Source organism: Plasmodium sp. gorilla clade G2, assembly GCF_900097015.1.
Source record: "Plasmodium sp. gorilla clade G2 genome assembly, chromosome: 14".
In the NCBI taxonomy this organism is placed as follows: Eukaryota; Apicomplexa; class Aconoidasida; order Haemosporida; family Plasmodiidae; genus Plasmodium; species Plasmodium adleri (nom. inval.).
In genome coordinates this window covers 1,727,645-1,740,910 of record NC_041706.1, presented here as the reverse complement: position 1 = coordinate 1,740,910, position 13,266 = coordinate 1,727,645, and the positions used below count along the sequence as shown (strand labels likewise).

Sequence of the window (13,266 nt, the reverse complement as noted above, 5' to 3'; positions counted from 1 at the left end):
CTTTTTTTTTCTTCTTTTTTCTTCTTTTTTTTTTTTTTCTGTTTTTTCGCTAATTATATGATGTATCTAAAAAATAAATAAAAATTAAATATTTATTTATTTAATAATTAAAATATATACATATTTATATATATTATTGTAACAATATTTAATATTAAAAAATGAAAAAATTATAATATAATATATATAACGCATATATTTTAATTAAATAATAATTTAAAAAAAAAATGTAATATAGGAGGAAGAGATCATGAAACATTTTTTAAATATTAAGTTATTTTATAAAAAAAGATGGATCTTATAATAAAATATAAGAATTTGAAATGAATGAAAAAAAGTCCCCCAAGGATTTCATTTCTATATAGTTAAAAGTATTCTTGTATATATAAAAATATATATTTATTATATGTATATTCTTTTATATTATATACATATTAATTAATAAGATTAAAAAAAAATATATCTATATATATATATATATATAAATTATATGAAGAGAATTACAAAATGACAAGTGAAGACAAGACAGCACTAAGTGCTGAAAATATATTGAATGATATATATATCATTACCATAAATAAAAATATTGAGATCGATATTATTCAAGAAGGGTAATAGAAATATGCAATGAAAATATATATATAAATATATACATATATATATATATGTATTAATATACACATATATTTATTTATGTGTTATTGTATTTTTTTATTCCTTTAGGTTACTTCGAAAAGTTATGGATGAAGAAGAATCGAATAGCATATTATTTTTAGAGGATAGCAGTTTTTCAAAAAATGATATAGCCATACTTAATGTACACATAAAATTTGAAGATGGAAAGAATAAATGTAACCATTATGAACTTAAATATGTAGATATTAATGTTACCATAGATTTTTGTCAGAAGGTATGTAAATATAGTATTGAAAAGTCTAATATACATAAATGTTATTATTTTAAAATGATGAATAAAATAAATTATATTACTGAACAAAAAAAAATGAATTTTAAAGATAGTATTTTATATTTGTATAACACAATAAATGATAAAAACTTTTTTAAATGCCCATGTTCATTAAATGATAATAAAAACATACAATTAAACAATATACTGAATGATCAACAACAAAAAAAAAAAAAAAAAAATTTATATGATAAAAATGTTCTTGTCACGAATAATTTAACAAATATAATGTTGAATCAAGTTCAACAACAAAAGATCAAGAAACAGACTTTTTTTGATAATAAAAATGATTTAAATGATAGTGATGATGAATTTAATAGTGCACATTCTTCACTTATAAAAATTAATAAATTACTTAATGTAAAGGAAAATAATATATATCAAAACATCAAAGGAGATGTATGCGAAAAGTACTTACATCAAAATGAAGATAACAAAAGAGAAAAGGATAACATGGAAAATAATATTATTGTAAAAGATAAAAAAGATATACTGAATAATATAATAAATGAACAAAGGAATGAAGACTATATAAATAACATAGAAGTATTAAATAAACATATTAACAATAATGAGAATAATATTTTTGAGGATGACATGTCATTATATTCTTTAGATGAAAAAACAAGCGAACAAATTGATAATAAAAATCATTTCATAAATATAGACAAACGACAAGATGATATATCAAATTTTATTCAAATGGAAGAAAATATAAATAATCATATTAATGATAATATAAATAAGATGGTTAGAAAAAAAAAATATGTCAAAGAAAATAGAGTATTAGAAGATGAAAAATATATACAAGATGATAAAAAAAAAAAACGGTTCTATAAAAATGTAAATGATAATATTCCTTTAACTGTGCAGTTATCAAATAAAGGTAATGAAATATGTAAAGAAATTATCGAAATGAATTCAAGATATTATCGAGATTTTTATGAAGAGAAAATATTAGGTTGTGGTGGTTTTGGATATGTAATGAAAGTAAAAAATAAAAGATTTAATATAACATATGCATTAAAAATTATAAGATTAAGCAATAGTAAAAATACGACACAAACAAATAATAAACATATAAATGAAAAGGATAATAATAGTTATATTATGGAAGAAGCCATAATGATTGCAAAGTTGCAACATGAAAATATTGTAAGATATTATGATGCTTGGGTTGAAGAAAATGTAGATTTTTTCTTACATAAAGAATTACAAAATGATTTCAAAAATATTAAAATAAAAGTAAAAAGTGAAAAAATAAAAAGTGAAAAAATAAAAAGTGAAGAAATAAAAAATGATGAAATAAAAAATGAAAAAATAAAAAATGATGAAATAAAAAATGAAAAAACAAAAGATTCTTATATAGAAGAAATCAAATATTTTTGGAATCAATATAAAAAGAGTAAAGATCCAAGTGTAAATGACAAATATTTATATATATTGATGGAATATTGTCCAGGTAAAACACTAAGAGAAGCTATTGATTGTGGGTTTATATATAGAAATGAAAAATTAATATGGGAATTAATAAAACAAATATTAAAAGGTATATCATATATTCATGATATGAAAATTATGCATAGAGATATTAAACCTTCAAATATATTTTTACAAATAACTGATAATATTTTAATTGCGAAAATAGGAGATTTTGGTTTGACCACAAGAATTGGTGATACACAAATTAATCCATCAGCTGGAACAATACATTATATTTCACCTGAACAATTAAATGGAGAACCATTTAATGAAAAAGCAGATATATTTTCTTTAGGTGTTGTTTTTTTTGAAATGTTTCATGAACCATTTTCTACATCAATGGAAAGATCTATTACTTTATCAAATTTATTAAAAGGTATATATCCAGAATATATGAAAGCTGATAATAAAAAATTTCACTTTTTATCAAGTTTGTTAGCTATTAACCCACAAGAAAGATGTTGTGCTTATAATTTATTACACGAAAGTGTACTTTTTACCTTTGAAAAAGATTTTACAGATATTTATAACCTAATAGATAATAAAAGAAATTGTGAAGAAGTTCATACTATAATAAGTACACTATTTGATAAATTCGAATATTTAAATTCAGATAAAATTTTAAAAAAAGAAGACTTTTCAACTTTTCAAAATGCTAAAATATTTACAGATGATTTAGAAATGAGGAAAAAACAAAAAATTATAAAAAAGAAAATTTTAATATCTTTAAAAAAAAGAGGTGCTATATTTATACTTACACCTATTATCTTGTTACATAAATATTATATTCATTTGGAAAATATATATATAGAAGATTATATTATTTATTACAATATAAATAAAAAAAAAGAAAATAAAATTACTAATATATATATCAATACTAATAAAAATAAAAATATGGATAATTTAATATATATGTTAGATATATATGGAAATTCCATAACTTTGAGAAATTCCTTTTTCTTATCATTTGCAGAATATATATATGACAGTATCGATTCTTATAATAAATATAATGAGGATAATTTATTTTATAAATTTTATACTTATGGATATACATATAAAAATCAAATATTAAAAAGTAATAAACACTTAAAAAAGGATACCATTAATAATAATATTAATACAACAACAAATATTACTACTAATAATACTATTACTACATCAAATAATATTAATAATAATAATAATAATATGTCTAATAGTATGTATAATAATGTGGGTAATTATATGAGTAATAATATGAACAATCATATGATTAATAATAATCCTTTTTATTTTTATAATATTTATCCAGATGAAAATGAGAAAATGTTCTATTGCATTTTATCAAGTTCAAAAAATGTTTTTGGTAATGAAGAATTAAATTATCTATCCATATTTGCAAATGCAGATATTATGGTATCTATATATACATTATATAATCATATAAATTATTTTAATAATAAATTGTTATTTGTATGGTCATATATTGATTTGTTAGAAGTAATATTAAAAGAATGCTTAGATATACCAAGTGATATATCATACCATTTAAGTATTGATTTAAAAAAAAATTCTACATTATTAGTCAACAAATCTTTTGTAATGTCTTTATTACAAAAATATAAAATAAAGGATATGAATAAAATATCTGATCATATATTGAATTTATTTTATATAAAATGTGAAAGCAATAAGGTAGATGATTATTTAAACAATATATATAATTTCGTTGATGATTTGTTAAATAAAAAATTTTCTCTTCAATATAAAAAAAGTACTTCTATAACTCATAAGGAAGTACCATACGTAAGAAGTAGAAGTAATAATATTTCAACAAGTACATCAAAAATAATAAAAAATGATATTCAAAAAAATGTAAGTATAAAAGAAAAAGATAATCAAAATGATAATGAAAAAAAGAAAATGCATGTATATTCTATTTTAGACAGAATAAAAAAGATTAATAATTTTATATGTACCAATACAATAATAAACAATACATGTTTTGATTTATTTTTAAATTATGAAGAAAGCATATTTTGTAATGAAGTAATTTTTTATGTTATATGTGAAAGTAAAAATAAGGAAATAATAGCATATGGAGGTAGGTTTGATGAAATTATAAGAAATATGGCAAATGAAATAAAATACAAAAATGAAGATAATTATAAAAATGATTATAATTATGTTAAAGGTATATATAATAATAATAATAATAATAATAATATAATTAATATTAAAGCATATGGTGTAGAAATTTATTTAGATAAAATTTATTCAAAAGTAATCGAATCTAATGAAAAAATATCTATTCATTTACAATATAATCCTTCTACAGATAAATCACAACTTTTCAAAAACTTTGTTACATCTTGTCAACAAAATGATTTTGCATGTACAAGTCATATAATCCAACAACCATTATTAAATGATGATTATTTAAATTATTCGTCTACAAAAGTTTTAATACAAGTATATGAAATTTCAAATCTATTAATAGCATATGATTTATCAAAAAAGTTATTAACCAAAAATATATCTTCTTATACACACTTGTCAATTAATAATGCTAATATTAAAAAAAAAATCAAAAATTTTAAACCTCACAAAATTCAATTTTTTATTACCATAAAATCGAATAATACAGATAATTCGTTTGACCTATTCCAACCAATCAACTTTGATAATGTAGTTTACAAAATTGTTAATTATGATGACCAGGATTGTAATTTTATGAACCAACAAGAGTTAATAAACTACTTAATTAAATTTTTCTAATAAAAAGAAAAAAAAAAAAAAAAAAAAAAAAAAAAAAAAAAAAGAAAATGTACTTTTATTGTAATATTTTTTAATTCCTTTGTATATATATTATATATATGGGATTTTTTGAAGTTCATTATGTAGAATGAAAAAAATATTTTTTTTCATCTTCACCCATCGATGCCTAGACATATAATATATATGTGCCTATATATATATATATATATATATTTTCTTTTTTTAAATAATAAATATTGTTTTCATTGATGTACATGTTTAAAATATATATTTAAATTTTCTTATTTTGTATAATTAAATAATTATATTAAATACTTATTTATATATTAATAATTTGTGCATATTTATTATTCTCCACATGTTTTTGTAATTCAATACCTAAATATTATTTAAATTGTAAATATATATATATTTGTTTTTTTTATTTTTTTATGTCTTTATTATAAACCACATTTATTTAGCGGTATGTACATATTAGTTTTACATTTGTTTTATTTTTAAAGTATATTTGTTATATACTCCATATGAAATAATATATTTATATATATGTATGATTTTAAATTATCATGTTTATATCATGTACTTTTTTTTTTTTTTTTCCGTTATAAAATTATTGATACATTATTTTATAAAAGTATTTTATTTTTATGTAATTTATTTTTTAAAGATTAACCTTTTGAAATAATGCTTAAAACATTTTTATTGGAAAATAAAAATTAGAACTTCACACAGAAGTTATAAATATAAATATAAATATATGGATATGTGGATCTATTTTTATTTATATAGTTATATACGTGTTCATCTATCCTGTTTATAATATTGAAAATTGAATAATTGTCGAATGAAGGAGATGTATATAGATGTGTAAGTATATATTTATTTAATTTTATAAATATTTATATAAATAATCCCTTATAAATCGTCCAAGTTTTCATTTTCCTTTATATGTTTAATGGCCTAAATAAGAAAGGAAAAACATAAGTCAAAATAAATATGGGAGCAAAAAAATATATGAAAATAAAAAAAAATTACACATATATTGTATATATAAATATATATTTATTTATATTTACATTTACATTTTTTTTTTTATTTTTAACATACTAGAATGGAATATTCAGATAGACAAGGATCCTTGTCGTCTATATACATAAATTTTCTTAAAAGTTCTAGACCTGTTAAAAAAATAAAACATATATATATATATATATATATATATATATATTATAGGATTCAATAAAGCAGAATATACCATATGATATGTTCCATTTTATCTTTTTATATATTTTTCTTTGTACTTACCATTATTTCTCCTTATATAACCTGATACAGTGTTATCTAAAGAAAAATTCGCTACAACACTAATAATATATCTGTTTAATACAAAGTTGTGATATATAATTTGTTGTTTTTGTTCTATGCTATCATTTCTTTTTTCATATATGGTTTTTAAATAAGTAAATATAATATTTATAAAAGAAATTTTATCATTACATGAGAAATCATCTAACTGTTCATATCGATCACTAAAAATATTTGATATGAATAAAACAAGTTTAAAATTTTCTATTATAATTTTTTTTTTATGATATATGAATACATCCATAAATAAAACATTTTTATAATACTTTAATATATGTGAATCATCATATTTATCAAAATAATTTACGGTATTAATATAATTTATATTATCTTTTATCTCATTCATTATCATTTTATATAAATTTTTATATACATCAACTTTTTCTATATCTAAATTTTTGGAATCTAATATATTATATAATGTTTCTAAAAGTAGTCTACACATAAGTGATATATATTTTAATAAATAGTATTTGTTATCTTTCTTGGTAAAAATTTTTAATTTTATTTTTTCAAATGGAAAATTATGATCTTCAAATTTTAAACAGTATGTATAAAAGTTTACATATAAATTTCTTAGTGTTTCATAAATGTGTATAAATAATTTACATTCGTTCTTTAAAGAATTTTCAATAAACACATAAAAATAATTACAAATGATTGCCTTATTTTTAATATTTTTTAATGAGTCTAGAACTGATAAAAAAAGAAGGAAAGAAAAATCCTCTTTTTGGCTTATGTATATATATGTTTCTTCATTTATTATAAAATTATTCAATAACATAAATATAGTATCTTTTTCCTGTTTTTCAAAAAGTATAATATAATAAAAATAAAATGGATATAAATATTTAAATATTTCTATATTATTTTCATTATGTGTTATTAAATTAATTAAGAATATCAATTCATATTTGTCAATTTCTACCTTGTATGATGAAAAGATAGTATGTTCACATTCTATATTCTGACATTTATTATTTCTTAATTCATCATTTGAATTATTATAAAATAATATATTATCATTAAATTTATTTTGGTATGTATCCCCTTGGTTGTTATACATTCCTAAAAATAATAATTTATATATACCTTTTTCTGTTATTTTATTTTTTATTGAATTATTAAAAGGTATATAAAAGATAAGGATTTTTAAACTTTTCACATAATTTATAAGAATATTTTTTATTATATTTTCCTCATCAGTATTATATTCATATTTTTCATTTACTTCTTTTTCAATTTTATGTTTGAAAAACACTAAAAGGTTAATTATTTTATCTTCTTCATCATCGTCTAATTTTTTACGTTCAACGTTTTTAAAATTATAATATTTTTTAATAATATTTATTTCGTTATATGGTTCTTCTACCGACATTATAATATTAGATTATCTCTACAAAAAAAATTTCCGTTTGTTGATTTAATATGATTTTTAAATCATAATAATTAGGTTCCACAATTATTTACTTTTTTGAGCTTTTTAATAATTTTTTAAAAAAATGATACAAAAAAAAAAAAAAAAAAAAAAAATTAATATACTTAATACTATCTTTTAATGAATAAATGTATTCATTATTAAATTAAAAATAACACTGATAAAATTTATATTCTACATATAAATACATATATATATATATATATATATATATATGTTAATATATATTATTTTTATTTTATAACGCTTCAATATTTTCTTTTTCATTTATTATTAATTTCTAAATATTTTCAAAACGAAGAACATCATAGTATTATTATAAATTTAGCATTTAAAGTATAAGCAATTTTTTTTTATTATTTCTTTTAATTATATAATATATATATATATATAGTAAAATAATTCATTTAGAAAAAATCATATACATACATAATATATTTATATATATTTTATAATATATATATTTATTTATTTCATTTATTTAATATGATGGTGTTTACTTTGTTCAGTATAAGAAAAAAAAAAAAAAAAAAAAAAAAAAACATTTAAAAAATCATATTTATATGTTTATAATATATAGATATTTATAAAATATATGCTGGAATCATACTTTGTTAATATTTATGATTCTCTCAAATTTGATAAATGTTTTTACAAATTGCTAAACCTTTTTTTTTTTTAAGAAACATGTTTATGTATCATTTATTTTTAGCAATAAAAATAAAAAAAAAAAGGTACAATATAAAAATGTTTATATATATATATATATATATATTATATATATTTAAGAAAATTATAATATATAAACAATAATAAATATGAATAAAAAATATTAATGTAAGACATTAATATGATTAAGCAAAATATAATATATATATATAATCATTTGGTAACAAAAAAAAAAAAAACAAAACAAAACAAATGAATTAAATATTTTATGACCTATAAACAAATTAGAATCCATGTCCTCTTGCTTGGGAAAATTCTTTTGCTAATGTATCGACCTATAAAAAAAATGATTGTAAAAAGGAATAAATATTAAAAATATATAAAAAGAAGGTTAACATAATATATATATATATGTGTATATATCTTTTTATATTTTTATGTTTTTTTTTTTTTTTTTTTAATTATTTCTATCCCTTTTGATATCTCACCTCTGGGTCATAATCTGGGAACTCCTTTATCAATTCATGCATAATCATTCTAGTTTTATCTCTTAATTCTTCATATGTCATACCAGGTGTAGGTTTAAAAGGTTCTCCGAATGAAAAATAAATGGTTCCTTTATCAAACAAGGAAGATTTAAGAGGCCATACTTTATTGGTACCATGTAATGCACAGGGTAATATTTCACAATTATTATCTATAGCAAATCTAAAAAATCCTGATTTAAATAATTGCAAATGTCCCTGAACAGATCTTGTACCTTCAGGAAATATAGCTAGAGGAACATCCATCTCTTGATAACCTTTACATATATTCATAATTCTTTGTACTTCACCTTCTTTTAATCCCCATCCACCTCTATCTTTTGTAAAATAAAGTGGTATACTTCCTGAAAAATATAAAGCTTGTCCACCTATAGGGACTTTCAACAAAGAACTCTTGAAAACAAATTTTATGGGCCAAGGAAATGTAGTTGCATTAACTACCCATGGGTCAACAGATGATAAATGATTAATAAACAAAACTGTATTTTTTGGTTCATATTTCTTTTTGTTTTTCCTTACAATTACTAATTTCCAAAATGGATTTATAAATGAACAGACTAAAAAAAAAAAAAAAAAAATAATAGTATAATAATAATAATATAATAATTATAAAAATAATACAATTAGTAAATAAATGAAATTAAATAATATATATATATTATAGATATATTAATTTAAAAAAATTAAGGCATATGTACAAACGAAATCGTGCAAATTTGACATATATATATAAACATTAATGTGAATATATCAAATAGTAAATAAAATTATATTTATTTAGGCAATTGTATATACGGTTTTACAATTGTCTTAACATATATATATATGTACGTATGTATGTATGTATGTATTTATTTTTTATTTTATTAATTACGCATGTATGCTCCAAATTGGATACAAAATCCTAAAATGTATAATTTTGCCCTTTGACTATATAAAAACAAGGGGAAAAATATTACTAAACATGATAATTGGCAAATCAAGGAAAACGATAAAGTAAGAAAAATTACTATATAAATATAAATAGTTATAAATAGCCTAAATAGAATATTGCTATGTTTATATTTTTTCTTTACATCCATTTCCATTTTGAACTTAATAAATATATAACATATAAAAAAAACAAAATAAATATTACATATAAACTTCTTAAAAGTATAATATGTTATATTATGCTATGTTATAATGATATTATATATTTTAAAACATAAAAAAAAAAAAAAAAATATTATTATGTTTTTTTTGTTTTCTGACAACAAAAAAAAAAAAAAAAAAAAAAAAAAAAAAAAATTAGAAATATTTATTTTTTGCGATTCAAAATGATTTTCAAAATTTTTCCTTTTTTCAAAAAGAGAAAAAAAAGTAAAGAAAAAAAAAGAAAATAGAAATAAAAATATATAGTAGTAATATATGTATAATAATAAATATTTATAACCGTGTACACAATTATGAACAAAATTTATAATATTTACATTATATATTATATTTGTGAGATGAAAAAAAAAAAAAAAAAAAAAAAAAAAAAAAATTCAAATAAAAAGAAAAAAAAAAACAATATACAAAAAAATAAAATATTTTCTTTTTATTAGGATTATAAAAATATATATATTTTTATTTTAATTATGTATTAAATTTCATTTATGAAATATTGAATTTATATACAATTATAAATATATTATAAACCATTTTAATTCAAGATAACTATACATATATATTTTTTCATTTTTACCATTCTTTTAATAATTTTATTACAGTTACAAAAAAAAATATATATATTTATAATATTATATATATATATATATTAAAAGAAAGAGAAATATTAAAAAATATAAATAAAATAATATATAGAAGAGGAAAATCTCTATACATGTATATATAATTATATATATTTTATATAATATATATATAATATTATGCATATTTTGAAAATATTATTATTTTTATCAATTCATTTAAAAAACAACTATTTAAGGTAATATACAATTTTATATAACACCATAAAAAAATAGATATATGTTATAGTGAAATATATATTATGTTATTTCAAAAATAAAAATAATATAATAAAATAAAAGTCAAATTTTATAAAGAATAAAAGTCTTTAAGAGCATATTTAATAATATATGTAAATAAAGTCGTATTATAAAAAATAAGTTATTGTAATTCTTTTTTATTATTATATTTTTTTTCTGTTCTATATATAATACTATTATTAATAACTAATCATAAGAAAATATTATTATATGTATATATATTTAAAATATTATAGAAGACATTTAAAAAAAATTTATGAATTTAACTTGCTTTTTTTTTCCTTTTTTAATTATATATGGGCAATATATAAGAATTTTTGTTCAAAATATTTCTTTTTAAAAAGGTTAATAATAAGCTCCTTGTATTATACAAAATTTTATGTGAATTAATCATTCTTATATATTTATTTTTTTTTTTTTTTATAATATATAATTTATCAAAAGTATGCTTGAGTAATATTTTAAAATATTCATTATTTTCCTCCCTTTTTAGGATTTTCAGTTCTAAAGAATGGAAAAAATATTATATATATATTTTATATATATATATGCATATTATTTATTATAATTTCTTTTCGTTTAATATTTCATATTGTACCTATATTTACGTATTCTCTTTTTTTCATTTTCTAAATATTCCTTTAAGAATATTTGTTTTTCTACTCCCGATTCGTCTTCATATTTATCTCCAAAAATTTCCTGAACTTCTTGGTCCATTTTTTCCCTACCAAAACGTACATATAATATTTGCAAAGTTTTTTCTACTGTTATATATCCATTCATTTCATAATCAAACATAAAAAATTGAATAATATTGTAGAGGTCACTAGGTACTTGCTTTTTCTTATCATTCACACATCGTAAATATAAAAAATATATTTCATCATAATCTAAACAATTATCCATATTTTCGTCAAATTCCCATATCATTCTTTCTACTTCACTCTAAAAAAAAAAAAAAAAATAAATAAAATAAAAAAAAATACAATGAATATATAAATACACATAACATTAAATGATGCAAACATGTTAAAATGGGAAAGAAGAATTATAATATATACATATGGTCATAATAACTATAATTATATATATATATATGTATGTATTTCTCAGTATAATAGTTACTATTTAGGTAAAATATTATTAATATGAAGATAAAAATAATAACCTTTGAAATTTTGTAATTATATCTATGTAGAATATCATGAAGGTTACAAACAGATATTTTCCCTGTATTATCTTTATCCATCATACTAAATACTCGCTGTAAGTTTTTCTTCTCTGTGTTGGAAATTTTCTTTAAATTCTTGATGTCTAATGGAGCTATATATCCATTTCCACATATATAAAAATTTGGATTCTTTTCATTATTTAATTTTTCGATTATTGGTATATAAGGTTTTTCATTCATTTTGTTATTTTCTTAAGTATATTATTTTATATTATTCTTTTTTAGAAATTCTTTTCACAGTAATTGGGATATATATAAATATATATATATATAGCAAAAGAAAGATAGAGATAAAAAAAAAAAGGAAATTTATTATTTAGTGTGCAAAAATATTAGAAATCCTTTCACATAGAAAAAAAAAAAAAAAAATCAAAATATGTTAATATAAAACTACAATTATATACAAAACAGAGATATTTTATTTATGTAGAAGAAATATATATCTAACATATAAAAATTAAATATTTACTAAAATTATATAAAATTAGAAAAAGTTCATTTCATGTCATTGCGTAGGAATAAATATATCAAAAAATACAATGTTAATTTCTTTTTTTTTTTTTCTCTTTCTTTTCTTTTAATTATTCATCCTTCTTATTCTTATTTTCGCATCTGTATTCTTTCTAGAATATTGTACATATATTGTTATTATAGTAATATAGAATTATAATTTGTGTGTGTTTATTATAATTTACACATTTTTCCAATTTTTTTTTTTTTTTTTTTTTTTTTTTTTTTTTTCTATAAAATATGAATTGTATTTAAAGTTTAAT

The 13,266-nt window shown here is 17.9% G+C and overlaps 4 protein-coding genes across 4 annotated transcripts; 1 reads left to right on the top strand and 3 right to left on the bottom strand.

Annotated features, from left to right (window-relative positions):
- Positions 1 to 507: 507 nt before the first annotated feature.
- Positions 508 to 5,212, top strand: PADL01_1444500 (eukaryotic initiation factor 2alpha kinase 1; the record flags this gene model as incomplete). The annotated part of the gene is made up of 2 exons (XM_028684728.1): positions 508 to 611; positions 724 to 5,212. 2 exons carry the CDS (start codon positions 508 to 510, stop codon positions 5,210 to 5,212), a joined length of 4,593 nt encoding a protein of 1,530 aa, XP_028540777.1.
- A 915-nt stretch (positions 5,213 to 6,127) lies between these two features.
- On the bottom strand, positions 6,128 to 7,955 carry PADL01_1444400 (conserved Plasmodium protein, unknown function; the record flags this gene model as incomplete). The annotated part of the gene is made up of 3 exons (XM_028684727.1): positions 6,128 to 6,172; positions 6,320 to 6,390; positions 6,518 to 7,955. 3 exons carry the CDS (start codon positions 7,953 to 7,955, stop codon positions 6,128 to 6,130), a joined length of 1,554 nt encoding a protein of 517 aa, XP_028540776.1.
- A 1,013-nt stretch (positions 7,956 to 8,968) lies between these two features.
- PADL01_1444300 (1-acyl-sn-glycerol-3-phosphate acyltransferase, putative) lies at positions 8,969 to 10,317 on the bottom strand (the record flags this gene model as incomplete). The annotated part of the gene is made up of 3 exons (XM_028684726.1): positions 8,969 to 9,019; positions 9,173 to 9,786; positions 10,104 to 10,317. The coding sequence occupies 3 exons, from the start codon at positions 10,315 to 10,317 to the stop codon at positions 8,969 to 8,971; spliced, it is 879 nt and encodes a 292-aa protein (XP_028540775.1).
- Positions 10,318 to 11,735: 1,418 nt separating this feature from the next.
- PADL01_1444200 (calmodulin-like protein) lies at positions 11,736 to 12,673 on the bottom strand (the record flags this gene model as incomplete). The annotated part of the gene is made up of 3 exons (XM_028684724.1): positions 11,736 to 11,766; positions 11,861 to 12,207; positions 12,431 to 12,673. The coding sequence occupies 3 exons, from the start codon at positions 12,671 to 12,673 to the stop codon at positions 11,736 to 11,738; spliced, it is 621 nt and encodes a 206-aa protein (XP_028540774.1).
- Positions 12,674 to 13,266: the final 593 nt, after the last annotated feature.